Source organism: Cebidichthys violaceus, unplaced genomic scaffold (assembly GCF_023349555.1).
Source record: "Cebidichthys violaceus isolate CVI_PGR_0920_01 unplaced genomic scaffold, fCebVio1.0.p SCAF_6, whole genome shotgun sequence".
In the NCBI taxonomy this organism is placed as follows: domain Eukaryota; kingdom Metazoa; phylum Chordata; class Actinopteri; order Perciformes; family Stichaeidae; genus Cebidichthys; species Cebidichthys violaceus.
Window position 1 is genome coordinate 3828547 of NW_027176816.1, and position 23992 is coordinate 3852538.

The 23992-nt window shown below is 39.8% G+C and overlaps 1 protein-coding gene across 1 annotated transcript in view; it reads left to right on the forward strand.

The window, feature by feature from the left end:
• The window catches only part of lama5 (laminin, alpha 5), a 96285-nt gene that overhangs the window by 45433 nt on the left and 26860 nt on the right, over nt 1-23992 (forward strand). The window contains exons 7-34 of the mRNA XM_068733675.1: nt 2359-2474; nt 6127-6245; nt 7055-7145; nt 7311-7445; nt 7582-7644; nt 8327-8467; nt 9089-9226; nt 9785-9919; nt 10810-10944; nt 11150-11287; nt 12218-12270; nt 12667-12766; nt 12875-12927; nt 13423-13528; nt 13649-13748; nt 14417-14573; nt 15794-15932; nt 17135-17277; nt 17547-17650; nt 18347-18500; nt 18623-18786; nt 19695-19803; nt 20803-20900; nt 20989-21202; nt 22060-22186; nt 22267-22406; nt 23102-23217; nt 23491-23696. Coding sequence (XP_068589776.1) covers nt 2359-2474; nt 6127-6245; nt 7055-7145; nt 7311-7445; nt 7582-7644; nt 8327-8467; nt 9089-9226; nt 9785-9919; nt 10810-10944; nt 11150-11287; nt 12218-12270; nt 12667-12766; nt 12875-12927; nt 13423-13528; nt 13649-13748; nt 14417-14573; nt 15794-15932; nt 17135-17277; nt 17547-17650; nt 18347-18500; nt 18623-18786; nt 19695-19803; nt 20803-20900; nt 20989-21202; nt 22060-22186; nt 22267-22406; nt 23102-23217; nt 23491-23696 — 3494 coding nt within the window. The remainder of the gene's footprint in view (nt 1-2358; nt 2475-6126; nt 6246-7054; nt 7146-7310; nt 7446-7581; nt 7645-8326; nt 8468-9088; nt 9227-9784; nt 9920-10809; nt 10945-11149; nt 11288-12217; nt 12271-12666; nt 12767-12874; nt 12928-13422; nt 13529-13648; nt 13749-14416; nt 14574-15793; nt 15933-17134; nt 17278-17546; nt 17651-18346; nt 18501-18622; nt 18787-19694; nt 19804-20802; nt 20901-20988; nt 21203-22059; nt 22187-22266; nt 22407-23101; nt 23218-23490; nt 23697-23992) is intronic.

The following is a 23992-nucleotide window of genomic DNA, read 5'->3' on the forward strand; positions in this document are numbered from 1 at the left end:
CATGTTACTGAAGAATTCTTCAAAATAGTGTTTCCTTTCTCGGTATGACACTTTTTTGGAATTGTCAGCGGACAAAACCAATTTGGAGTTTCATGTTTACATTCACTGAGAGCACCCACGCCTTGACCAGTCGATCAAACTTGTACATTGTCAGCACATTTTGGTCATGTAGAAAGGGTGATTTAAAATGTATAGCATCTAACAAGATTTGTAAAATCTGACACGGTCTGTCCAGCTTAACATAAAGTAAAATCCACCACAGTGCTTTCTATGTACAAAAGGGAAAGCTAGCACCACAGACAGCCACTAAACTGTATTAAATATATATTTTGGAAGATAATAAACTTAGAGCACAAAGAAATGTCTTATATTTTCGTCGTGTCTTTGCTGTTTTAGCAATGTAGAGTTCCTGTAATTTAACTTGTTCAAATATAGACAATATGCCGTTTGGAAATTTAATGAACAAAGGGAAATTCAGCTTAATAGTCCTTTGAGTAATGACCAAAGTCTGCTTCAGTCACTTTGCTTCGGTCAGGAAGCTGCTGGTCCGCAGCTGACGATCAAAACCAGGAAGTAGTGAATTTCGATGGAAACCGTCCATTGAAAGTCATTTCCTAAAATGCTTAAACAGAGCGAATCAACAGGGAGCAAAGGAAAGAAGGATGGAGAGCCAGAGAGATGAGGGACGCATGAGTGAGCGTGTGAATTAAATTGTGTGAGCGAGAGAGAGACTGAATGGATCGTATAGTTAAGGTGAAAGCTGGAAACACAATGAGCCTGTTGAAACACAATACACAGACACGTTATCAGCACGGACCAGAGTGCAATAACACAACCTCCCAGAGCAGAGCAGCCCTCCAAAGAGGCATTTTAAACACTAAAAATAACTTTCAAATGGAAACTCATTTTATTATAAGATTTTTTCTACCACTCAATAATTAATATACTGATTAAAATAGTGATTGGTGATATCATCAATCATTTAAAAAAAAAAACTACTTAAACTTGTGACTGTAGACAAAATGCTGCTTGTCTTTGTATATGTGTGGTTTATCTTTTTAGAATTAGAAAACCAAAATGAGAGACAAAATTATCGCAGAGACATAAACTAATCACAAAGAGACACTAAATAACTACAAAGAGATGCAAGATGACTACAAATCAAAGCAAGTTTATGTTGACAAAAAAGTGTAGGCCGAAAGCCTGAGCTTATTATTCCCACCCTCTTTACATTCATTATTTTATACAGTTCCCTTAAGATGTATACAGTCAAAATGAAAGAAAGAAACAAAATTAATGTTTGTATATTATATAAATCCAAGAGTCTCAAACAATCTGTTTCGTACCTCATTTCTATTTCCGTTAATCTTAACTTTGAATATATTTTTAAATATATATGCTTTATCTTGACTACAGGTTGGATCGTATTTCATCCTGGTCTCCTAAAAATTACGTTCCCATACAACTAAACAACATTGCATTTTTTTCTCCCAGATTCAGTTTGTTTTTTCACCCCGGAGAGTTTTCCGTGTAAAAACCAAAAGTAACTAAACCTAAACGTACTTGAGAATGCAGTTGCAAAACGGCAGAAGCACCACTTGCAGTTAAAACACAATAATGTTGATGTACACGTAGGTAGGAATGTTGATATGGAACGTATTTTTGGTTCAGACATGTCGAGATTCAACGTATCGGCAGTTTGCAGGAACGTACAATGCCAATGGTTTATTCTGGCAAATGAGTTCCATATTTAGTTATTTGTTTAAGTAAATAGTTGTTTTAGGATTTAAATCAAACATTTGTAATTGTTGGGGATTTTCTTGGATTTATTTCCTTCCTCCTGTGACTCCAGGCCTCTGTGTTTGTCTCTCCTTGGGGTAAGAGTACTGAGAGAGATGAGAGAATGGAGTGAAGAGGGTTTTTCCTCCCTCCCTGCTGTGTTTTGGCCACACTCAGCAGGCCGCAGGTTTACAGACTAATCCGATTAAATGCTGGGGTGAAGCAGTCAGCCACTGGTCAATGAAGGAGGAAGATTAACCCTTTCATTGTTGGGGGGGTCTATTTCCACTTTTCTCTTTTCTATTTACTCTCTGTCACACTCTTTCGCTCTCTCTTTCTTTGAAGTGACAGTAGCGGGGTTAGAGGTAGAGGAATGTGAACTTTTGAGAAAAGTTCAAATTATGTTTTACCCAAAGCACAGTGAGCTGAGATTGGTACAAGGTGTGTGTGTGTGTGTGTGTGTGTGTGTGTGTGTGTGTGTGTGTGTGTGTGTGAGAGAGAGAATGCAGTGAGTGAGTAATTTTAAACTAAATCTGTTCTTTTCTTTACTCGTACTGTTGTTGTTGTTGTTGTTTACAGGTTACTGTGTGACTGTCAGCACAACACCTGTGGCCTGTCTTGTGACCAGTGTTGCCCAGGATACAACCAGTTACCGTGGAAACCAGCCACGACCTACAATGCCAATGAGTGTGAACGTGAGTAGGAGTCCTGGTACTGTGTTCACTGATGCACACACACACTTACTCAAGCATCTGTGGAAGGACGCATGCTTGGTCTCTCTCTCTCACTCACGCACGCACACACACACACACACACACACACACACACACACACACACAGTTCAACCAGTGATCCCTGCAGTGGAATGTGTTTTCTTTCATGTGTTGTTTCAACAGAACGAGTTGGCCTTAATTTAATGAAGCTAAACAGACGCATGTTCTGCAATGCTGCTGTTAACTTTCTTGATCATTTTCACACATCTGAACTGTGTCTCTAGAAAATTCCTTCAGGACTTCTGGTTGAATATGAACATGAATATAATCAACATATTTTGAATACTTATTTCCTGCCATATGTGTGCTGGGAGATCCATTTACATTTAGAGATGCCTGTGGATATAATCATCATTGATGGTGGGGTGAAAAGTTCTCACAGTACCAATATATAAAAGCAGCATTTGCATTTAAGATGGTGAACATGGTTATTATGTTAAATGACAACAATTGGAAGCATTTATTCATGCTAAGAGAGCTCAACAGTGACCACCCACTTTTTGAACGGCCCCGGTTCGGACCTGAATTTGTTAATTTAAAAGCCAACCATCTACGAGATGAATCATGACCATAAAACCTTTGATTCTGAGCAAAAAATGGGACTGTGTACATGATTATCTTAAGAGTGAAGGAACTACTTATCCCATAAACCATAGAGAATGGTGACTTGCCGCCTCTGGAACCTCACAAATAACTTTTAAACTAACCGTTGGCGATCAAAAATATACACAGATTCAGCAGCTGCACTGCTTATTTTTCACAAGTTCTCAAATAATTTCAGGATCACATTTTGGTGAGCTATTTTTGTAATATAAGATAAAGTTTCCAAAATGAGCCACCACGCTGGTCGAGTTTGAAAGCCAGGAGCAGACCATGAAGCAGCACGTACGAGCCCGTAACCGATGCGGTAATAAACATTTCCATTGTAACAGCGAGGTCCATCAATCGAAGACGTTGCTGTTACACGTTAGGATTGTGGGTAATGTGATTCTCAATGACATCACAAATAAAACATGTTTTTTCGGTCCGCAAGATTAAACTTTACTGAATTCTCCTAGGAAAGATGTAAGTTGGAAAAAGTTTGATTTAAAAAAAACAAAAAAAAAACGTAATTCCAGATGTGGAAATAACACTCTCCCTGCTTGTAGGCTCACAAGCTCAGTATATTTTAACTCATTTTAAGTCCTGAACATTGTTGATTGAAGCATTTCAGGAAGACTATCCTCTAAAAGCTTCAATCGTGCCGTAACTGCTTCTGTGACTGCGTCCTGCTGCAGTCTTGATTTATCAAAGCTATGGTTATATTTACATGTGAGAGCCGTCTGTTATCAAGGCTGCAGTTATATTTAACAGGAAGAACAAGAGTATCACAATGGCAAAAGGGTCACCAAAGGGCAACATGATATGAAACTACAGAGAGAGGGAGATACAGGCATATACTGCCGATAGAGTGAGACTATAGCGGATCAGATTATGTTCATACGGCAGCTAGAAGTATGTATATCAGATAATAAAGATATAATACAAATCTCTTTTTTCAACAAGCGCGAGGAAAACAAAGCTGCATGAATTCTTGTGATGTGTAAATTGTATTTTGGCTGCATGAATATAATAACATTACAGAAAACCTGTGTATCATGTTTCAGTATTTTTAAAAGAGGGATGAAAGTATCTGTTTCTGCTAGAATACATAATCTGGCTGAGAGCAGAGTGTAGCACTTTGTCTCTGTTCATGAGCTGAGTTATTCTGGTCTGCTAGTTTCCGTACAGTGAGTCAATTGACTGACTCACTGTACTGAATAGTCTTTTTAGATTTTTTTTTTTTTTTTTTGGTTTGTTTCAAGAAGGGAAAAAAAAGTCAAATGTGCCTCAGGTCTGAGAAAAACACTCACCACTATCAGAGCTGGAGGATAAGGAACGCTGGTTTATTTAGCCGGCACCTCTCAGGCGCTGGGGGTCAGATAAGAACAAAACACTCTCTATCAGGGTTTCACTGGCTCTGTATGAAGAGCAAACGTTGGTCAGGATTTCATGCGTGTGTGCCTTAAGCATGCGATTCTCTTTCTTTATCTTAGATTAAGGTAAAGAATGTATGTAGTCTTCTTACATGGACAATACATGGAGGCTGTAAAATGAAGACTGAAGTCAAATAGATTTGTCGAACCAGAAACAAACCAGATGCTGATGCAAAGCACAACAATTACATTAATCTCAAAATAATTATAATTCCAATATTTGATATCAAAATAAGATGTTGGCCTGTGTCTTAGCCCTGTGTTCAGCCCTCCACCACCATGAAGAGGATGCACAGGTTTAGAGGAGGATTGTTTTCAAATTCCCATGGAGAGTTTCCTCAGTGGAGGCTTTCATGTCTAGAGTTCCTTCATGAACATGTAGTAATACACATACCTGCAGGTATGGAGATGTTAAAATGCAAACCTATTTCAACAAACAGGATGTTAAAATCAACCATTTCAACTTTGGGTAATGTTGTATTTTCTTGACTCCCTAAAAGAGATTGCACCGGTCTTTGATCGCTGGCTGTAATCTGACATGAAATAACTCTTTTATGATTCATAAAATATCCCCAACCTTCTTATTTCTACTTCAAACTACAAAGAACCTGAAAACTGACTTTCATCAAATGTCAGGAAATAATTAGGCTTGTGTGGCGTTAATTACACAGCGTCTCTCATTTCTCTCCTTTTATGATTTGTTTGGACACAAGCTGAATATGATCCTCAGCAGAGTGTGTAATAATCTACCATCCAGCTCAATGAACACCTGCCAGAGGAAACCGGTTTCAACAACTACACTTGAAGTGACTTCACAGAGCAGCCTGAGACTAATGTCTGAGGTTGTTTCAGATCAACTTCTCACTGAGAAAGTGATGAATCATTGACTTGATCTTCTGAAGAGCTGAGAAATGATACCAGGGTTTTCCGTCCATATATTAAACAGATATCTACTACTGTACTTATTAGTAACTATGTGTTAACTAACTGCTTGCTCTCTTTCCCTCTCCTGTTATCTCTCGTCCTCTCGATTTTCTTTTATCCTGCTTCATGTCTCTGGCTTTGCAGCCGTTTTTACTCTCCAGGTGATGAACACTTAGTGTTGTTTCCAAATGCTTCCTGTGTGTTTGTGAGCATCTGTTGTTTTATATTGATTTACCTGCTTGTTTGAAGAACTATGAGCTCAAAGTTAATTGTGTAGAATTGACTATAATTCCCATGTTTTGTCTAATAATTATATCATAGCTAGAGTTAATCATTTAATATCTTTAAATCACTCCATTCTTCATGAAAACATGGTAAAAAATCAACATAGGGTTTGCAAATAATATATGTAAAAGTTGTAAATAGATTATTTTTTAGTTTAATAAAAACTAAATACAACATGTAAAAAATGCTCAGCTGTGACTTCCAACTTTTACATGAAATAACTTTGTTTGTTTCATTTTGTATTTGTATTATTAGTTTATTTGTTTGTCTGCAGGTAAAAACATTACCGCTATTTCACTGTCGTTTTACTTTCCAACTGTATTTAATGTGTGATATGTTTTGTGTTTCAGCGTGTAACTGTCACCGTCACTCGTTTGACTGTTACTACGACCCTGAGGTTGATCAGAAGAGAGGCAGCATCGACATCCACGGACACAACAGAGGAGGAGGAGTCTGCCTCAACTGTCAGGTAACGCTCCTCTACTATTCTATAAGTGGCTGTTATTGACGTCTTCTCTGTTCCACCTGTGGTATCTTTAAAGTTTGGTAAAATTAGATTAATTTAATTATTTTTTGTTTATTTTTTAATCCTGTTATATTGCCTGTAGGTAAAAAATAACTAATAATTACATGGGTGATAGTCATAGAAAGAACTCTGAGAGTAGAAAGTCCTACATTTCTGAGAAAAAAACGAACAGTGTTGAGGTTTTTGGTTTTTCTGTTAATCAAGGAATCACATCGCTCACACTTCACACGCTGCAACTTGCCGTGTATTATGCCTAATACCTAATGAAGACCTAATGAATTTATACTTTGCAAACACTTTTGATTTTAGACCATAACCACCGTAGTATAATAAGAATCTGGATTTTGAAGAGACATTTGAGTGAATCAGGCCTATTCTGAAGTTTTGTTCTCGTTAATTTGTGAGTTGTTTCTCGTAAATTCACCACTTTAATCTTACGTTTTTTTTCTCGTAATTGTATGAATTTAAACTCTGAGTGTTTTCGTGGAATATTACTCCTCTCCCACAGCGCTGTAATTTTCCTTTTTTTGTTTTTGTACCTACAATGGCCCGAATGTGCCGTTTTGATAATGCAAAGTCAAGAAATAATTGAATATGTACTTAATATACAGTACAAACATTGGTTACAATGTATAAACATTGTTTATATGATGAACACTCAAAATAATTGTTTGCATTATTGAGTTACTGATTACAGTAACTCAATAACTGACTGATTACAATCAATTCTAACGGAAACTCGTCCTTTTCAGCATCACACCACTGGAGCCAACTGTGAGCGCTGCATCCCCACCTACTACAGGTCACCTGACCACGCCATCGACTCCCCAGTGGCCTGCTCACGTGAGTGGCATCTGTCTGTCATGATCAAATGGACATAAAACATTGAAATGCAAACATGATATATCCATCATTTTATCATATTTGTCTTATTGCCATCTTTTTGCACCTGTACTTATCCCCCTCCTCTTCCTCCTTCTTCCTCTACCTCCCTCTTCGTCTCTGCAGGCTGTGACTGTCAGTCAGAGTTTACAGATGGCACCTGTGAGGATCTGACCGGTCGCTGCTTCTGCAAACCAAACTACACCGGAGAGAACTGTGACTCCTGTGCCAGCGGTTTCATTAACTTCCCAGACTGTTACCGTGAGTCCCAGACAAAAACAGCTCATGAAAACTGTCTGAGCTTTGGGATTTGATTATTCAAAGGGACTGGACAACACATCCATATATCCACCATATCTAATCTCTCTCTCTCTCTCTTTCTCTCTGTGTCCATCAGCCATCCCCATCTATCCATCCAACAACAACAACGGCGAGGCTAAACCTGCAGGAGAGATCATCAGTAAGACTTTTTATTTTTTGCTTTTGTGTCCTTAATCTTTTTTTATTTGACATACAGTATGTTTGTGTGTTGTCCTGTTGTTGCTTCTCGGTCCTTTTTGAGTATAAAGCTTTTGGCTCTCTTATCTAAACCATTACAAAGTATTTAAGAACAATTGTTATCAGTAAATATAACAGAAGGAATGGTTTCAGTACAGAGAGCAATGTGCAAAGAAGGTCAGCTAATAATATAAGTTAACAATAAATTCACACACTAATGACTGATCTTCATACTCTCATACTGTTTCTGTGTTTACCATGTTCTACTTCATCTGTTCAGCTGTTGATTTTGGTGAAAGTCAGATGTTTGGGGGAGTTTTGGGAAAATCAGTGTGGCGTGAATGGAATGTCAGTGGAATGTGATAAGCTGGAAAAACCAAAACACTGTTCAGTCCAACCTCATAGATACATGTTAGTGTACCACCTGCTGTGGCTCTGCTCATATCAGCCTGTTTGTGTTTGGGAGTTTTGCTTGTGATGAACATAACTTGGGAAGCTGAACAGGGATGCATTCTCAACATATAGATAACTTTGACTAAATCTCTTTCACATTGTTTTTTTTGTTTTTTTTTAAATCACCTGTTCTCCCTATCAAAAGTTAAATAATTATTGCCAAAACACATGTTCATGTCCTCTCTCTGCAGACTGTGAGTGCAGTGCAGCCGGTACTGTGGATAACTCCTGCAGGCCGGATCCCCGAACCCGGACCTGCGTCTGTAAACCAGGTTTCACTGGTGACCACTGCGACACCTGTGCTCCAGGTTTCCACGGACTCAACTGTCAGGGTGAGAGATGCTTACATGGATAGACAAATATATTAAGGCTGCCACTATCTATTTGTATTACAGATTTGTCTGCCCAATATTTTTTTCATTAATAAATGAATCCTTTGGTCTATAAAAACACTCCAAAATATCCTAGGCCGTGGTTACACTTGTCTTTTTAATGCAAAACTTTGACAGTTGAGTTTAATGGGTTGGGTCCCATTTGTTCTGCTCACAGGCACATACAGACAAAGATACAAATACACAGAGGTAGGAATTCCGAAAGCTTTATTTATAGGCTTGTTTATTTATTCTGTTAGTTTACCACCCAGGCGTAGCCACACACACACACACACACACACACACACACACACACTCCTGAATAAACAGCTTGCGTCCAAGCTGTGTTAATCACAGTAAATAGTTTTAGAGCTTTCCTTCAGTCAGTTAAGATGATAAAACACACACACACACATTCATCTCCAAATAGAATAAAAAAAATCATGTTATTTATCAGTTTGTGTTGCTGCTGTTTAATTTATCTAACTGTGTTTGTTTGTTTGTTTGTGTGTGTGTGTGTGTGTGTGTGTGTGTGTGTGTGTGTGTGTGTGTGTGTGTGTGTGTGTGTGTGTGTGTGTGCAGCCTGTCAGTGTTCAGGTCCCGGCTGTCTGGACGGGTCATGTGACTTAGTGACCGGTCACAGTGTGTGCCGGAGTGGTTTCCAAGGCTACCAGTGCGACCAGTGTGCACCGGGCTACTTCAACTACCCGCTCTGCCAATGTGAGTCATCTGTGGCTACGACAATGTACACAATTACTGTCTTTTATTTTTGAAAGGCACAATGAGTAGGATTTGTTGGTTACAGTTTGTAAACACAAAGTTGACCCCTCTTTCCGAAAGCCAACACCAGATTCACTCTCCTTTTGAAAGAGCTTTGCAGGGTTGGAAATTAGCAGCAGCCATCAGCAAAATGCTGGTAAAATATGCAGCTGGCTGCCAGATTTGCTTCATTCACCAGCCAAAAAAAACAATGGTAATTAGTAGAGGGGCTTTGTTTGCTAGGCATTTCTCCTCGCTATATTTGTGTGTTTATTTTTGCACTGGCACCTGGTTGCTATGAGGTTGACGCCTAGAAAACGCCCCCAACACAGCAACACCCTAACAGACACCACCACACTCTCCTAGTGGGTGATAGGTGATGATTGAGAGGTATTATTTTGTGTGAATCACTAGGAAAATCCTTCTCATTGTGCCTTTAAAGTCCAACGGTGTTCAGTGTACAACTAAATCCTGGCTCCATCAAAATCACAAAGACTCTCCCCGTCTCTCTCTCTCCAGTGTGTGGCTGTAGTACAGTCGGCTCCCTGCCTGAAGGTTGCGATGCGTCTGGTCGGTGTCTGTGTAAACCAGAGTTTCACGGTCTTCGATGTGAACAGTGCAGATCTGGATTCCACTCCTACCCCAACTGTCAAGGTACACGCGCGCGCACACACACACACACACACACACACACACACACAGACACAGACATTTGAAAAGAAAGTGATTAAATGCACCTGTTACTGCTGTGTACTGTAATGAAAAGAGAGAATATGATATCCTGCTGGACTGAACACATATGGACTCACGTGGAAACACTTAACTTAACACACCTTCTTATGAAGTGTTGTATTGCCTTGTGAAATTAAGTTAAGTTTAAATGGACAAATCAACAAAAAGTAATAATACAGTTATAAGGAAAGGATACTACTCTGAAATATGGGACCGAGTTGCTAGTTTGAATCCCTGGACTGGGTATGAAAAGAAACAACAAGTGTAGACAATTCCATTATTTTATTCAAAGCCTAAACTTGGCAGAACAATTTAAATTAAACTAAAGAGAAACATAATATTTCCCTAGCACATTCAGTTACTCTCAGTTATGCTCAGACTTATGTATCCAGCTCTCAATAAGGATATACTGAGTGTAGACTAATATTTTTTCTTTTCTTTGTACCATGTTCTCAGTTTTTCTTTCAGCCTATGTAAAAAAAACTATTGGTACCTATGTTACATTTATGATGTACACAAACTACTTTTTGTATCTGTGCTATCTCATATCATGGTATTTAGTGTTTTAATTATTTACAGTTTGTTCTACCTGTCATTATTGATGCCTATATTGATACCACTATGTAGGTGTGGCCACACCCGTGTTGTTTGTTTTATTAAACGCCTTGATGACCTACAGTGATCAAACATGTTGGCTCTTTTAATGACAACAATGATAAAGGCTTTTTAATATTAACCTCCTCGTTTGTCTTTTATTTTGTCGTGCCTGGATTGCCTTCCTGTTTATTATGTCTAACCTCTTGTTTTCTCAGTGTGCACCTGTGATCCTCGCACCTCATTGGACTCCAGCTGCACTGCGTCAGGTCACTGCCACTGCCAGCCCAATTACAGCGGAGCGTCATGTGATCAGTGCGCTCCTGGTTACTATGCGTACCCAAGCTGCACACGTAAGTCATTGAACTTTATATTGACGCCTTAAACTCCTGACTGGTTTCTGTTAGGTGAACAAGGTAATACAATTTGTGTCGTTTGGAAATCTCACTTGACTTCTTTTGAGGCTGGTAGTACATGATGCTTACTGGCTAAATACATAAATACCAATCAATTGATGAGACTGATGAATAACTGGAGTTGATCATGTGTTTGTTCCAGCCTGCCAGTGTTCTGCAGAGGGCTCCCGCTACACCAGCTGTGATCAGGTGACGGGACAGTGTGTGTGTCTGCCCAACGTGGTGGAGCTGAGGTGTGACAGCTGTGCACACGGCGCCTACGGATTCCCCAACTGCCGAGGTGAAAACAATACACACACACACGCAGGTTAAACACAGGGAAAATGATCTTGACTGCCTAACATAATGGAGGTGAGGTGTGACAGCTGCAGTTAATGTGACCTACAGCTAATCACACACACACACACACACACACACACACACACACACACACACACACACACACACACACACACACACACACACACACACACACACACACACTTATGTTAGAGAGAACATGAGTAAGATCACAAGCATTTTTAGAGGGCAGAACTGCTGTGTTGGAAGCACGAGCAAAGTCAGAATGAGGAAAACCTCCTGTTCATTCTGACTTGTGGGTGTTCACACATTATCTCAAGTGGTTACCTCCACTGCTAGCTTTAGCTTTACAGTGACACCATTGACCAGAGGTTGAGTCACATGAACTTGAGTCAGACACAAGTCACAAATTTGATGACTCTAGACTCCACAAAGACTTTCAACTCGGCTTGGACTTCAGCACGGACTCATGACTTCACTTGGACATTGAGCATTTGACCAAGGGAATATAGGCTATCTAGCCTTCTCTAACTCACTATGGCAGGGTGGTGTTTTCTCAGTGTCAGGCTCTGAAATGTTAACTTCCTCTTTTCACTGAGCTTCAGTCTTGTGTTAAATCTTGTACACACCAACTGCCTCCTTGTGCATGCTATTAAAGATATTTCAAGCAGTACAAAGTGTTGTTACCTGACTGAACAAACTGGTGTCTTTATGCTAATTCATGTTGTCACTTATATGCAGAGGAAAAGGAAGCAGTTAACAGGAACTGTATAGTATTGATGAATAAAGACGGCTACCACCAACTAGCATGTATCTGATATTATGACTTGACTCTTGCTGTATACTTCTAATAACTGCATTTTGATACTCAACCAGTTGTATCAATATTTTTTTTCTTTGTCATTTCTAGCTGGTACCTGCCACCCTGCCGGCTCTGTTCAGTATGTGGTGCAGCCACCAGTGGTGAGTTTTCAAGGTTTTATTTGTTTATTGTTCATGTTGATGATTTTTTTTAGCAAATTATTTTTAAGATTAACTGTGACACAAAATAGTTCCAACTGAAAGAGCTGAGCTAATTATGGAAGCCCATTTCAATTTACCAGGGGTACCCGGCCTAGGGGACCCCCTTGACCATTATAATGAGAACATTTCTTGAATGAATGACTTAACATCTCAAATTAATGACTTAGTATCTAAAAATAAGGATTTGTTATCTAACTCATTATTTTGAGACAGTTTGTCATTATTACGTACACGATCTCTTTTATCATCACACGCTTAAGATTTGATCTTATTATTTCCTTTTACTGGCAGAAATGGCCTCATATTAGTTAATTTTCCTGTCAATAACCCTCTCAGGGCCAATGTGAGTGCCATCGTCATGTGGAGGGCCCGGCTTGTGACAAATGTAAAGCTCTGTACTGGAACCTTTCCCCTGACACTCCTGATGGATGCACCAGTAAGAGATACTACAAATACACACATCTCACATATGTTTAACTCATTTGAATGCAGTAAATGGAGCTCATAAATGAACTGAAGTCTGAGCGTCTTCTTTCTCCTGCAGACTGTGAGTGCAACATTGCAGGTACCATCAGTGGGGTTGCAGAGTGCGCACAGGTGAGCACATTTAACTGCAGTTCTTTGGCCTATATTTAGATATTTATACTGTACTCTCCTCCTGTAGAGATGATGCATTTAGCACATGAATATTTGCACTTGAAGCACTTAAAAATTGGTTATTATTGGTTATCATTTTTCTTTAAGTGAAAAACAAGCCAAGAACATCGGCATGTTACACATGTTTGTATTCAATATTGGTGTTTTCATGTTGATAAATTTGTCTCCATTGTTGTCCTTTACTACCTTGTGTATCCCTTTAAAAAAGTTCCTCTATTGTCCTTAACTAAATATATGCCATATGCAGTGACAGCCAAAATGGTTGGAAAATAAAAAAGTAGGAATCCGAAAAGATGTTGCTAGTGATGCATGAGGGTTAAACATACAACAGAACGATCGATACTACCCTTTTACTGAATGAAAGCCCTGTAAGATCAATATCCATGCTACCTGTTGTCATTCTAACAGCAATAATCTACTTCTTGTTTCTGACAGGAAACTGGTCAGTGTCACTGTAAGCCCAATGCTTGCAGTGGAACCTGCTCCACCTGTAAAGATGGCTACTACAACCTGCAGGAGCACAACTACTTTGGCTGCCAGGGTGAGTGCTCATCCGCTGTGTTAAATAACACTTTTTAAATGTTGTTTTCCCCTTCAGACAAAAGCTTTGAGTGCTGTGGTGCGGCCATCTTGTATTTACTTTTGTGTGTTGTGTATTTAGGTTGCCAGTGTGACATTGGAGGTTCATCGGGTCAGTCTTGTGGAGAGAGGAACGGCCGTTGTCGCTGCAGGCCCAATGTGGAAGGGCCAAAGTGTGATCTGTGAGTTAAACAACAGACCTGAGAGGGATTTCAAATAGTATTTGATGTACTTGTAAACATCAATTTATTTGAATTGATTTAATTGTTATGATATTTTGTTTATTTGCAGTTAACAATGAGACTCAGACTCAGGATCAGGATGATTAGTGGCCTTTGTGTTTTCAGGCCAAATGCATTGGTAGTGAATCGTAAAATGAAGACTACATTTCCTGTAGTTCCAATTGCCCAATCACAAAAAAAAAAGATATTCTTCAGTTCTTATATGTTTGGGTTGACCAGACAATAAACATGCAGAAAGGGAGCTGTTAATTTATCACCCTTCCATCTCTGGTAATGGGTTGTTAATGATGCAGTAAGTAATTACAATGAAACACAATAAAACAAGAATTTAAAGACATCAAATTACATTAGAAAGTGCAAGAAATTAGCTGCAGTTGCTTGCTTCTGAACAGGAAATATCTTGCCTCATATTGCCAACTTTATTTGATGAAAAATGTGGGTCATAAGAGACCAATATCACCACATAAATGAAGAAATGATGGAAAAAAAAGAGAAATGAGAAAACCGTCTGGAGACCGAACTTTATAAAAATGTTCATCCATGTTCATCCAATGCTTGTTTCTACACTAGCTCTTTTACCCTCTAAATGCACCTTACTGTGTCTGCAGACCTCGTCCAGATCATTACTTCCCAGACCTCCATCACCTGAAGTTTGAGATTGAGGAGGGAACCATGCTCGATGGCCGACCGGTGCGATTTGGCTACAACCCTCTGGAGTTCCCGGACTTCAGCTGGAGGGGTTATGCTCAGATGTCCCCCGTCCAGGTAGGAACATTACATTTGACTTTTACCATCGGCCTTTACCATACAGTAAGGATTTGGTTGGGCATTACAACATGTTGCATTAGTGGATTAAAGATAAAGATGTTTCATACTGAAGAGGACACACTCTGTGTAGATATGAAGAGCTCAAACGAAAACACGACAATCCTTAACTTGCTGGATTCTTGAGATATTCAATACTCCAGATCATTGTATTTCATGTCATCTCACTGATTTGTTATCCAATACTACAGTAAATATATAAAATGTATATTTCTACGTGCTTTTCTTACAAATGATGTGATCGTTATTATGCATTACATATGTGACTGTGACTGTGGCCCGTCATTTATGCTCCTCCTGCATGAACCAGAAAGCTAGCTCCATGGCTGAAAGTGATATGGACATTTAAAGCGATATTTCTCAGTGGTAGAATTACCTCTCAGCACTTACTACTCCAACGCACTTGGGAGTTTAACATTAAATGTAATTCAAACTTTTTCTTATGCCTCTGTTGATGAAGTAGTTGACATATGTTCCTTGTCTCAATATGGATCTGAAAGGTTAATCTTTTTTTATTAATTTTGCAAGTTTTTGAATAATAGTGAAAGTAAATCATCTGGAAAGATATTTTTAGAGGCTAACTACTTCTGAGCTTCTTTGGATGTTTGTGCTGAGAAGTGGAAGTCCAGAGAGAAATATTCAATGTTGTTTTGGGTGATTAAAGTGTTTGCTTTTGGTGGTGACAGGGATGATATTAAAGTCTTGCTTTTGGCTTGGTTTCTCTTATTCTGTTGGTGTTTCCTTTATTCATCCCTCCCTGTTTCATGTATTTGTTCTCATTCCCCTTTACTCTTCTCTTCTCATCACACTTCTCTATCCATCTTTTTCCTCTTTAATACTACATACCTCCACTTCCCTCTCCTCTTTCATTCATTCCTTCCTGTGCTTCACTCCAATTCATCCCCTTCCTCTTCTCTCTGTACTCCTTTGTCTCCTCCTCTTTCCCCCTTGTCTTTCCTTTTGCTTCACCACTCCTGCTTCCTTTATCCACCCTTCTTTTGCTACTTCCCACCTTCTCCTTTTCTTTCCCTCGCTTTCTCCTTCTTCACTTGCTGTCTTACCCTCATCCTCTTCCCTCCTATGTTTCCCTTCCTTCTCTTCATCGTCTCCCCCCACTGTTCTCCCTCTGCCTGCTGCCTTGCTCACTGGTCGTTCGGCAGTCCAAAGTGTTGGTGTCGGTGTCGGTCAGCTCTCCAGACCTCTTCCACGTGGTGCTACGTTACGCCAACAGGAGGGGTTTGGATGTTCGGGGCCGGGTGTCGGTCATAGACGACGGCTGGAACTACTATTGTGGTAACTGTGAGTGAGAAAAAAAAGACAGAGAATGCTTCCTATCTACTTCTTCTGTCTTCTCTCATCTCCTCCATCCCTCACTCCAGAGGCAGTGCAGTAATTGCTCGTTTGAAAGCTGCACATCCACACCCATTAGCTATTAATTTCCATTCTTTGCTCTGGATTTCAGCTGTGTTCCAAAGATATGTCTTCTATTTAGATTCCAAGTCAGAATTCTAACTGGGAATCAACATCATATGGAAAATGTTAAACATACTAATTTGAAACTTCAATAGAACAGTTTGTTCCACGCATGTTATAGTTAGCAGCCAGCACTTTCGGCTAAATATTTTTGATACAGCAGTAGCCTTTGCACACAGAACATTTTACATTAGGCAAAAAAAAATAGTCCAGAGGTTTTTCTGACTTGGACTTCCAAACTGAAAAACAGACATTTCTATCTTTTGATTGGAACATTAATTCCAGCTTAATCTGCCGTCTCCTCCTTTCTGTACTCTGACTTTCTTGCTTCCCCCGTCAGCTATCTATCTGCCAGACGATAGAGGGATGTGTGTTTTGGTTGGTGATGTTGAGCTGCTGTTGGTGGCGGCCTCTCCCCCATCTTTTCTCACCTTCAGGGCCACAGATCAGTGCAGAGTTCAGGGATTTATGACTTAAGTATTCGTATCTTCTACCCTCCACACTTCCTCTTCTCCCACTTCCTCCCTTTGCAAACCCGTCCCTGTAGACTGCAGTGAAGCTTCAGGTTTATGTGAGCGAAGCAGACGTCTATCTGACTCGCTTCATCCTGAGATATGTAAACTCTGTGGGCGCTACGTCCAACGGTAAAATAACAGCCTATCAGGTCAACCGCAGAGGTAGGTGTACACCAATCACAAGAGAGTACCAGTGTGAGTGTTTTTGGCTGTGAAAAACAGCAGTAGATGAGATGTATGTGTGAGCGTCTTGTTGTATTAATCAAACACAATTCATAGTTTGTGTCTCCTGGTTTCAATACAATTGCATTTTTGTATTTACATTTTACATTTTTACATTTAAATGTATGGTAATGTTTGTAAAACATGGTTTTATTGTCGTTAATTTATGTCATATTGTCCAATTTTCACAAGTCTTTCCCTTAAATACATGTACAGTATCCACTCTCTCTTTTGATTGCATTTTAGTTGTAATATCTAACTCCATACATTTCTGGTGTGTGTGCTTTCCAGGTTCAGAGCAGTCCAAACAGATTGTCTTTGCTCCCAGTGTGGAGCCGACTTTTGTCAATGTTCCCCAGAACACCTTTGTTGAACCGTTTGTCCTGAACCCAGGAACCTGGACTGTTGTTATAGAGGCTGAGGGAATCCTGCTGGTGAGACACACACACACACACACACACACACACTACTCATCTTTTTTTAAACATGTCTACAAACACTTAAACCTTTAACTGGTGATGCGAAGCCACCGTGAGCACAGAAACCCGAGAGAGAAATGCATTGTCATGCTTTGTCGAGATAATGACCAGAATACTCATATTTAATCTACCAAATCTCCATCAAATGTCAACACAAGTTGACAAAGTGATTGTATTCATTGTTCACAAAGTAACACTGTATTCATGCTCTGTTTCGCCTTCAGGATTACCTGGTCCTTCTCCCCAGTGCCTACTATGAAGCTCCCATCCTGCAGATCAAAGTTACTGAGCCCTGCTCCTACAGCTCTGTGCCAGAAGCCAGCCAGAAGTAAATATGCGCATTCATTTTTTACTAAATATAGCTAAATGATAGCTGACCAAAACAGCTAGCCTGGCTCTGTGGGAGTGTAAAAACAAGTTGTGGTTTCATGGGGAGTTATGTGTGAGACTATTTCTTAGCCGAGCACAGTGACTTCCTGAATTCCAAGACATAGTCCAGCGCATAACCCCTGTTAGAAAATAGTTTTTACACTTGTACAGATTAAGCAAAAACAATATAATGTGTTAGTGAGCTTTAGAGGTGCTGGTTGTGTGGCTATTGTTACCTCTAACAAAGCCAGGCTAACTGTTTCCCCCCGTTTCCACCCTTTATGTGAAGCTAAGCTAACAAGCTGATGGCTATATCTTCATATTTACCAGACAGACATTAGAGTGGGCATTACAATTCTCAGTAAACAACAAATGAGTATATTTCCCACAATGTTGAACTAATCCTAAACCCAAAAACTAATTCCAATCTTGTAGTCAGCCTAAGCATAAGTATGGGTCAAGTTGTTGTTCAAAATCCAATTAAAATTCTGATCAATTGGAAAGAAAGATGGACTTAAAATATTCTCACCCTAACAATCTTACCATGCTATTCTTGTGAGGACATTAAATCTTTCTGTCCTCGTGAAGACTCAATAAACAAACTGAAACAATCATATTTTAAGTCACTGTCTGTTACGTCTCTTTATCCATGTAGCTGTCTGCAGTACAGATATCTGTCTCTGGACTCCTTCCCCTCAATCTCCGGCAACGATGCCAGCTGTCGCAACGACAACCACCTGCCGCGCCCCTGCCCAACTGAGAAGGTCACCCCACGCCACCCTGACATGGCCGTCTGCAGTGGCTACGATGTAAGAGAGGGGAAAGTGTTTGTGCAGTATGCGTGTTGGTTTATAGAAACACAAAGACTCAGAGGCCAGACAGAGCTTTAATAACTGGTTGATTTTAAATAAAAATCGAATTTACGCTTCAGATCAGCGTCCAGCTGCGAGGGCGTCTGCCGTCTCCAGGCGATTACGTTCTGGTCGTGGAATATTCCAGTGAGGAAGAACTGCCACAAACTCTGTCTGTCGCTGTAAACATGCCGGGAGCACGAACACACGAGCACCGCTTAACCCTGCAGCACTGCAAATACAGGTACAAAGAAGATCTTTCCTCCGATTCAGTGCTTTTAACTTTTTTTCCTAAGATTACACCGATCTTTGATGATTTCCAGGTTTCTTGAAGAAGTGCAGAAATCTGGAGAGGAGGGAACTAAAAGATGTCAATCTGTAGTCATATTTAACATCCTATTTTTAAAGATTAATGAGTGAATTGATGCCTGCTCTGTGGAGAAAACACTTATTTCCACACCTCTGACCAGAATGAAGGTGGACCTGCAGGTTTTGTATGATTTACAGATAATAATCAGAGGCCCTTCCTAAGTCCCGCCCCCCTTAGTTACTGTCGTACAAGCTTGACAGACATGGCGACATCGGTTCTGTTAAGGTGCTGCAGTGTGTAATTAGAACTACTTTCCACTCCACAGTGAACATAAACACTACTCCCTACTCCCTGTTCAGGGAATGTTGGTTACATAAACCCCTCCAATACCTGTTGCAGCTGCTGATGAAATTTAACACTAATGAAATCAAATATATTTATAATTAAAATAAATATATTTGGTGGTCTCCTCCCTCCCTGATTTAATAGTTGGTTAGCATAGTCCTGTGCTAACGCTCCAGCACGGTGCAATGACTGATGGGTAATCTTGCTTGTGAAGATCCGTTGTTCAGTTCTTCCCTACACATTTCACAGTTCCATTTGAACTGAGCATGTTTGCTCCCTAAGGTTTGTAATCTTACTTAACATGGCTGAGTACCCTGTGCAGACCACATGGCAGGAACGCAGCCTATTTATTCTGGCTGCAGTGAAAAGTTTGTGTGTTTTTACCATAATGTGTGGACCCAGCTGGTTCACAGTTTACTGTTACCGTCTGTTCTTTATGCAGTCTGTCAACAGCTCTTAATCACTCTGTGTGTGTTTGTGTGCGTGTGTTTGAGTAGCTTCCTGTGTCGAGTCGTGGCCATCGATGGACAAAACAGAGCGGCCGTCTTTTCTCTCCCCTCTGATGCCGAGATCCAGCTCATCTCCGACCGTGCCAGCTTCTTCCTGGTGAGAGCAACACCCACGTCACATGATAGAGCCGGAGATCAGCGGTCATGAGATGAGCATACTGGAGATATGTTTTAAACATGGAAGGTTTCTCTGTCCTTACAGGGTTTAGCGCATTTAAAAGAGATTTGCAAGATACTAATGTTTGGAAAGTGAGCCTATGTTTATAATTTGAATCAAACATAGAAATGTTGGTTTTATTTATATTCTAACAATTACGGAGTCTGATTTAAATAGTTTTTCTTGAACTGGTGTTTATGCTTTCTTAGATTATTTTTATTTTTTTTCTGTGAAAACTGGTTGAAAAGGTTTTGGCAGCGTTTGTTGCTGTAATACTCAGTTGGACCACAAGAGGCTGAAGAGTACCACAACACCATGTATGGACTAAAAGCTAAAAGCATTCATGTTTAATTTCTCCATGCGCTCTAAACACAAGGTACATATAATGTGTGTAAGCAAGTTATGTAAATCAAATGCTTTTGGTCCTATTATTGGAAAAATGATCCTGACAAAACCTTTTTTTCATCAGATTTGTTTATCTTTCTGGCCCTCAGGGCTTCCGTAGAGGACAAAGGAAATTACCAAAAGATATTTATTTTTGTAAATGAGTTGTTCTCTCTACTTTTATTTTCCAAGTTTTTCAACATTGTCAATGTCTCAATGTCAAACCATGATAAAATACTTGTGACACAAAAAAATGTAGATTCTGAATAGATTTTTAAACAACAAATGTATTTGTCACAAGTCATTCAATAACACATAATACATGTTTATTTTTTATATCAATAAATCAAATGGTTAATTGGAGTGATTAATCACCTAACAATGTCTCTGATAAAATGTACAAAATATTAATAATCTCCAAAAAATTGCATGTTTTGCATATTCAAAATAATGAGTATATTTTTGATAAATTACTTTATCAAACATTGATTCATTTTCTCTTGATTGACCATCTTATTTCCATTAACAACCTGTGTGTTTCTTCACTGTCTTCAGCACAAAGTGTACCTGGTGCCTAAAGACCAGTTTACCATGGAGTATGTCACACCTAAAGTCCACTGCATCAGCACTCACGGACAGTTCTCACCTGACAGGTAAAGTAACATATAATAACTGTACCGTAACTCCTTTATAAATATGCACATACTGAACAACTCCTACTGTTTCCCTCTGTTTCTGTAGTTCCTCCTGCGTCCCCTCACGCTTCCAGACCCCGTCAGACTCGCTGGTCCTGAAGGAGGGCCAGAGCTCCTCCATGCAGGAGCCCATCCTGGCCTCCCCTGCAGCAGCTCCTCCTCTGCCCTTCCAACAGAGAGATGAGCCGGCCTGGACGGGAGGAGACAGACCTCCCCACGCTGCAGATAATGGTGACCACATGAGGCTGGATTCACTGCAGGTATGGACGCTGATGCATTTATTGTAGATGTTAGACTTTTTTTAATTTCAGTGTTTTGTAGGGATCATGTTCACAGTAGTCATGTTTGGAGCTGTTTGCTTGAGATACAGAGATTTTACTGCCTTTGTTTGGTTCATAGAGTCTTTGGAAAGTTGTTATTTTGATATAATTTATGTAACTATTATTATTTCTTTAAGTTTCTACAAACAGAAATGTTCTTTCCATTTTTAATAAGTCACGAGTTTCTATATAGATGAGACTATTACAGGAAAAGAGTAGATTATGATACTTTCTTATTGATGAAACCATCCAGTATAGCATATTATATACTAGAGTATATTACATTTTTTAAATTGGGATCACCTGGACCAGCTGGACTAAGAAACCTCTTAGTAAAACTCTCTGTCCTCTTCTAAAATTACTATCATGCCTTTGATTAGGAGAGCAGATGAAATTCAAACCAACAGTAGGAAATGACCCCAACATGCAAAGGTTTATGGGTATAATGAAACAGATGCTTGTGGTCCTCATGACTGTGGACAACTACAGTCTGGAATGATACTCAAATTCAAGCATATCCTGAGGTGTTTTTACCTGACACCACAAGAGGAATAAGTCCCTGCTGAGCTTCAGTTACAGGAATGAGGAGCAGATTTAATTTAAAGGGATGACACATAACCAAAACAGTTCGGTGATAAAAAGGCAGTACAGTAAGTTTATCAACTGTGATTCAGACCTCAAGAAATATCCTGTTGGAGTGCCTGAGTGAGATGAGTCATTGAAAAGAGGGAAGTTCGAGGTAAAAATCTAAAAGTCTGTCTGTTTTCCATCTCTTTCTCTGTCATCCCCTTACCCAGAATGCAGCAGTGTACTCCACCCGTGTCCATGCCCTGGGACGTTACGTCTTCATTCTCCACTATCACCAGCCTCTCCACCCCAACTACCCTGTGCAGGTGTACATTAATGGTGGACGAATCTGGCAAGGTAAGAGCACGTACAGTACTGACAGCTGTACAAACTGTACAAAATAAAATAGATCGACAGTTTTCATGTGTTTTCTTCAGGCCACGCCAACGCCTCCTTCTGCCCCCACGCTTACGGCTGCCGTAACGTCCTGGTTTCTGAGAATCAGATCATTCTGGATGTGACCGACCACGAGGTCTTCCTCACTGTGCAGATACCTGCTGGCAAGACGCTGTGGCTGGTTAGTGCTACTGCCCCGCTTTTATTTCTCTCCTTTTGTTTTCCTGATATTGAACTCTTTTCTTTTTTTTCTCTTTTGTGTCGAACACTTGTCCCACAAATATCTTTAGGTTTTACTGTTGTTGGTGTAGTTTCTTAAACAAAAACTGTAACAGTTTACAATCTTCTCATTATTCCACAAAAAAGCGCCACATCTTTACATACTAATAGTATTTAAAGCCATTAATCAAAGGTGCATAATACAAGATTGTGAGCATTCCAATTTCCTCTCAACATGTCTGTTACGGTTTCTGTTTCGGCCCGTCAGCTTTGGAACAGTGTGAGATCTGCAGCTTTTAAGTGCCTCCTTAAAATTCAATTTTACAAGATGGCCGACATGTTTTTTTTTCTTCCATTTTCTCATCACTTCCCATATCCTACTATTTTATGGTATTTTATTTGAACTTACTTGTCATTACGTATTTAAATTGTGCTGGTTTTAGTGTCATAATTGTATTAATTTGATATGCACTTCCATGTATTTTGCACTTTTATCTGTTTTGAATTCAGTTTGGTTGTTCTAATATTGAATTCTATGAGATCACCTCTTCTATTTACATCTTATTTGATTATATATGGGTTATACCCTTCAACTGTCTTTCCTCCAAACCCTCTTCCTCTCTATACCTTGCCCCTCCATGTGCGGTGTCATTACAGGATTATGTGTTGGTCGTGCCTGAGAGGAGCTACAGCTCCAGCTACCTGAATGAGGAGCCTCTGGATAAATCATACGACTTCATCAGCAACTGTGGACAAAACAGCTTTTACATCAAGTCAGTATCCAAGCAGTTTGCAGAAGAGCTGAACAATGATGAATGTTTTTTTTATTTTACATTTTTCTTAAGCACAGTAGTCATGTTTTCCTTTGCCAGTGAATTCACACTACTTGTTTAGCTAAATAAGCGCTAGAGATATTTTAAATGAGTCCTTATTGTGATCATTCAACGGTACTGTTTTCATTTACTTATTGTCAAAGATGTGAAAGTGAAAATCTTCCACATCAGCGTGTTTCTACAGTATGTGAATGACTCTCTTCCTCCCTCCAGCCCTTCCTCTCAGTTCTGCCTCGGCTCGGCGGTGTCTCTGTCGGCCTTCTTCAACAACGGGGCGATGCCCTGCGCCTGCCACGAGGTCGGAGCCGAGAGCGACACCTGCGAGCAGTTCGGCGGCCAGTGCCGCTGTCGGCCCAACGTGATCGGCCGGGACTGCTCCATGTGCGCCACGGGCTTCTGGGGATTCCCCAACTGCAGACGTGAGTTTCTGATTGACTGCCTGACTGTCAAATAATTAGCTGTAGTCACACTGATTATAAATTATGTTTAAATTATTCAACACAAGGTTTAACAAAACGGATAGTAAACATTAGTCTACCAAGGCCGCTTCTACAGTGTCCAAATCATAAAGTGTCATTGTATCAACTGCATGAATGTGGATTTCCAATATGACTGCCAGACGATGTCACACCTCACCCAAATGCTTTCTTTTTTTACTTTTGTACTCTCTGTTGTTGGACTTCTGTAATGAGATATTCAGACAGAAATTTATTAC